The 4,807-nt window shown below is 58.5% G+C and overlaps 1 protein-coding gene across 1 annotated transcript; it reads right to left on the bottom strand.

Annotated features, from left to right (window-relative positions):
• Positions 1-5: 5 nt before the first annotated feature.
• Positions 6-3,336, bottom strand: LOC104406994 (peptidase inhibitor R3HDML-like; the record flags this gene model as incomplete). Its single annotated transcript, XM_010016136.1, has 5 exons — positions 3,076-3,336; positions 1,674-1,792; positions 1,016-1,148; positions 119-234; positions 6-33 (listed from the first exon to the last, which is right to left on the bottom strand). Coding segments are annotated over exons 1-5 (657 nt in total), but the record flags the coding sequence as incomplete, so codon positions are not given.
• Positions 3,337-4,807: the final 1,471 nt, after the last annotated feature.

The following is a 4,807-nucleotide window of genomic DNA, read 5'->3' as shown; positions in this document are numbered from 1 at the left end:
ACCTTGTACGGCACTTCTCCCTGCCAGTTGCCCCTAAAAAGAGAGGAGAGCATCACCTCTGAGCACCACCACCGGCGCCGGAGGGAGGGCGCTGGGAGGCTTCCCTCCATGCACTTACTTGAAAGCGTAGTTGCAGACGAGGAGGACGGCGTGCCGCAGCGTGCTGCCCCACACACGTATGTTGGTGCATGTGCTGAGGGCACAGCCCAGGCGGCTGGAGGATGCCCACACCATCTGCACCGGGACAGAGAACAGGAGCTGTCAGTGACCGTTCACCCACATCGACCACCCTAGGACCCCAGCACAGTGCTCCTTCCTACCAGGGAATTGCATCCCACCTAGCAAGTTCCTTGGGATGGATGCTATACCCATCACGGCCAATGCTTTGTCACCAGAGGGTGATCTTTTGCTGTCCCTCTTCTGCCTGCAGCCCCTCTGCCCTGCAAGGGGCTGCCTTGCCAAGCAGCAAGATGAGCAGCAGAGTCTGGGTCGGTTCTCTGATTTACCCAAATTAGATCCCAAACCTCCCCCGAATCATAGCCAGCAGCTTACCCTGCACACAGGGAGGACAAACAGCACCAGAAGCTCCTCCTAAAGCCTCCTCAGGCTGAATTTCTTCCTTAAAAATGTAGCTTGCCCATTTACAACCCAGAGTGTCCCCGAGCATCCCCATGGATGAGCTGCACAGGGATGCAGATGCTCAGGTAAAGGTTGGAGCCATACAGAGGAGGGTAATTAGAGGTTGGCACTGCGGAACAGAGGGAGGTTTTCCATGTTGTGCTGGGCAGGCTGCTGGTGGATGTGTCAGGGGGTGAAGGAGCTGCATTCCAGGGGAGCTGACGCAGCTGCGTGCTGTAAAGCTGCTCCATCACAGACAGGATTCATGCCTGCACCCTTCCAGCAGGCACACTGCCTGCTGCCAGCCCTGCTGCCAGGATTCCATCCCAACAGCATCCAGGATTCCATCCCGGATCCCAGCTCTGCTCGCTGCACCGGGGCTGTGTGTGGCGCTCACCTGCGTGTAGTGGCTGCAGACAGAGCCGCTGCATTTGGAGGGGCAGCGGGGGTTGCACTCGTGGGGGTGAGGGAAGGAGTAGTGCTGCTTCTCCTGGTGCCATGATTTCACCATGTTTATGACGGAGCTGGACCTGCAAAAGGTGCTGTGGGTAAGGTGGACCTCCTCCACCTCGGAGCTCATGGGTGATGGAGAGGAAGGGGAAGGCTCCACTTTGAGGAATGGGGAGAGAGGGGCTGGAGGGAGGGCCTGTCGGGACCAAGTGTTCCTGGGGAGAAGGGGGCAATGACATCCTTGTGCCAAGTCCACTTGTGGAGATCCAGCCCTCGCTTGAAGCCCCTGAGTGCTCAGCTTCATAGTGGAGATCCAGGACCTGCATCCCCCTGGTCCTTGTACCAGGCACACAGGGAATTGATGCCATTCCCCCAGATGAGCAGTGAGCACTTCTGGTTTCCTGTATTTACCCTTCTGCAGGAGCTGGAGCCTCCATCTCCACCCCGGGGGCCTTTATGTGCTTCCTGGTTGCTTCTCAGTCCTTTGCAACCCCAGGTCAGAGCCTCCCTGCTCCTTGACCAAGGGGCGGCTGCTGCTCCTCCTCCTCCAGCATCACGGGGTGTGGGGGGTTCCCAGAGGCCCGCTCTGCCCGTGGGGCACTCACCTGCCCGAGTGGATGAAGAGGTTCTGCCCCACGTATTTCATCAGCTGGGGGGGCCCATGGTCCCACAGGCAGCGCGCAGCCCATGCCTCCGCCGCCCTGGCCAGCCTCTCGTCCCAGACCTGGCCAGGAGGAAGGGAAAAGGGCAGGCAGGGATTTTGGCTGCCCAGAGGAGGGAAGAGGAGAAACCCACTCCCCTGCACTCAGGGAGCACCCGTCAGTGTCCAAAAGCCATGACTTGCATCAGGCTGGGAAAAGCCCAGGGTCAGCACATCAGCATGTTCAGGAGCAATGAACCCCCGCTGCTGCCCATCACGGCTCTGGGCACCACTACCTGGGCAGAGCACTGCCCTGAAGCAGTGCAAGCCCCTGTGTGTGTGTGTGATTCCCTCCAGGAATGAGCTCCTGCTGCAGAGGTGGAGCAGAGCCCAGCTGTGAAACCCCGCAGCCCTGCGCTGCAGCTCGCAGCCATCCGCATCCCTGCGCTGCAGCCTGACCCGTGAGCACAGCTGGATCCTTCATGCATTAGTTAAAGATTCCTCACCCATCCTGAGCCACTCTGGGACAGTTATTTTGGAAGGCAGGAATTTAAGCCAAGCAAGAAGGAGCACGGGATGCTCGTGGCCATGTCTGACCTGCTCTGATACCCAGCAAGCTGGGCTGCTACGTCCTACTCCCAAACCAGCATCCAGGGAACATCCAGCTGGAGCTCCAGTTCCCTCCCTGGGAGCAGATCAGCACCTCCTGCCCCGATGATCCCACTCTGTGGAAATCCCTCCTCTTGGTGACTCCCCATTTCTCCTCCCTTAAGGGCTGCATTAGGAGCTCCAAGCAGGGTGGAGACAACCTGGAGAAAGCTCTGCCCCTGTATGGAGGTGTCCAACCCTGCAAGGCTGCACAGCCCCGCTCTGAACCACACCTGCATGTTTCTTCTCCCAGGGGCTGGCATCCCTAAACATGCTCCCAAGGGACGATGGAGTCTGGGATGGGGCTGTCCCTCCCAGCTGCAATTAGGAGAAAGGCTCCCACATGGGAGCTTGTAGCCACTTCTCTTCCCCTAATGCTACCTCTGCAGCTCGGATGGATGGATCCTGCCATCCCACAGCTGGGAAGCTCCCAGATGTCTCAGCCATAGGACCAGGGGTCCTGAATCTGCCCTTGGTGGACACATCACCCCGTTAGGACTCCATCCCTCCTGCACAGAGACTGCGTGTGTCTGCCCTGCACCAGGGGCATGAAACATCCCCTGAGACAGATATTAGCCATGAATCCAGGGCATCACCTTGACATCCCCATGTGTGGGTGCCCCATCCCTACCAGGTTGGGCGCCCACATCCCAGGCGAGCCCCTTGACCCCACCACAGGAGCTTTGGACCCAAAGATGCTCTGCCAGAGCCCGACTCACCATGTACTCCATGTTGGCAGCGGGGGGGGACACCTGCGCCCGCACTTGGTTGTGGTAGTCCAAAATCGTGCTCCTGTCGCGGGGGGAGAGGTGCCGCTTCTGACGGCCCCGGGGGACCCCCCTGCCCCACAGCAGCCCCGTGGCGCTGCCCCCTGCGGGGGACAGGAGCTTGGTGGCGTTGGGCAGCAGCCGGGAGCTGGACTCTTGTGGCATCCAGAAGGCCAAGGCAGTGAGGAACAGCGGCAAGCGGAGCACAGTCATGTTAGCCCGGCCGGCCGGATGGACCAGTGGCTTTCTGCTCCTGCACAGAGTGAAGGAAGACCACCGGTCCCTGCGGCCAGCACGTGGATCTAGGAGGGAAGCCAACGCTGCACCACTCAGGTTTGCAAACACTGCTTCCCGGAATAAGATGGAAATATACTTTCCTGCTTAAAATTAATCTCCTCAATAACATCGTTCATCACAGCATATTCCCCAGCACCGGCAGGGAGATGCCTGGGGAACTGGTTTTCTTATTGCTTCCTTTAAAATCGGTACAAAATCTCCCCCATTTTTACAGCCATTGCACGTACCTGTCAGGCAGGGAAGCACGCTGAGAAACTCGCTGCAGCCTCCTGCCCTGTAGCTTCCCACATGTTTGGTGTGTTGAATAAACCCCCAACACAAATGGAAATCTCATATAGATAAAGAAATGCACGGCAAAATTGTACCAGTAAGAAATTCTAATGACTCCTTCCTTACCTCAGGGAAAGACAAATCAGTGCCTAAAGCAGAATTTTCTGCTTTTCTGAAAGAGTTCTAGAAGAAGGGAAATGGGTTGAATGAATGAAATATTCCCCCGTCTGTCAGCCGACGTCTGTCTGGCACTTCCTAGGATCCCTGCCAGCCCTTCCTCGGAGCAGCGCGGAGGATATGCTCCCAACACACACCTTGAGGACTGAGCAGACGGTGGGAGTGTCCTTCGCGACCAACCCGCTGTGGCAGATGCAGGAGGGGTTTAGCCCCGGCGGGCAGCCCGCTGCAGCGCCTGATGCATCCTAACTCTGCCCCTCGAGAGGGTCATGAAGCTGGGAAGGAGCCCTGTGCTACGAGACTTATAGGCTGCTGGGTGCCTCCGCACGCAGGAGGGCTGGCAGTGACACTGAGCTGTGCACGATGCTGGCCGGGGGGAGCGAGCAAAGCCCAGCCCAGCCGTCCATCAGACAGCGAAGGGCGTTTGCTACTGGATGGGAGTTTAACCTATTCTGGCATATTCACAGTTCTGTCACCTCCTCACCCCCCGTCGGCTGCATACGAAACGGAGGAGGGCTTTTTCCCTGGCAAGGCAGCCGGTCTGGCACTCATCCCAGACGGCTGGGACCACCGCACTTCGGGGTGAGCAGACAACAGAGATGTGGCTGGGACGGGAACCAGTGACCACACGTATCCCTGTGCCAGCATCTATCCCTGTTAGAAATGCCAGGTTCCTCAAGGAATAGGCTTGCTGCAGCCCATGGGGCTCTGCCCCTGTGCCCACCGCTGCCCTGGGCTGGTGATGCCCAGCCAAAGGTATCTCAGGGGAAAACAGCCCTTCCTCTGCAGGCTGTGCTGCCTCAGGCTTGGACTGGTGTCCAAGTGTCTGTCCCCACGGAGGGGAAGTAGCTGCACGAGTCTGAAAGCCAAAGACAATCACGAAGCATCAGCATCCCAAGCGGTCAGGATGCCTGGGGCCAGCTGAATTACTGCAGGTGAC

The sequence above is a fragment of the Nestor notabilis genome, unplaced genomic scaffold (genome assembly GCF_000696875.1).
Source record: "Nestor notabilis isolate BGI_N333 unplaced genomic scaffold, ASM69687v1 scaffold30316, whole genome shotgun sequence".
Classification (NCBI taxonomy): Eukaryota; Metazoa; Chordata; class Aves; order Psittaciformes; family Psittacidae; genus Nestor; species Nestor notabilis.
Note: the sequence above shows the minus strand (reverse complement) of the source record. Positions and strands in the feature narration are given on the sequence as shown.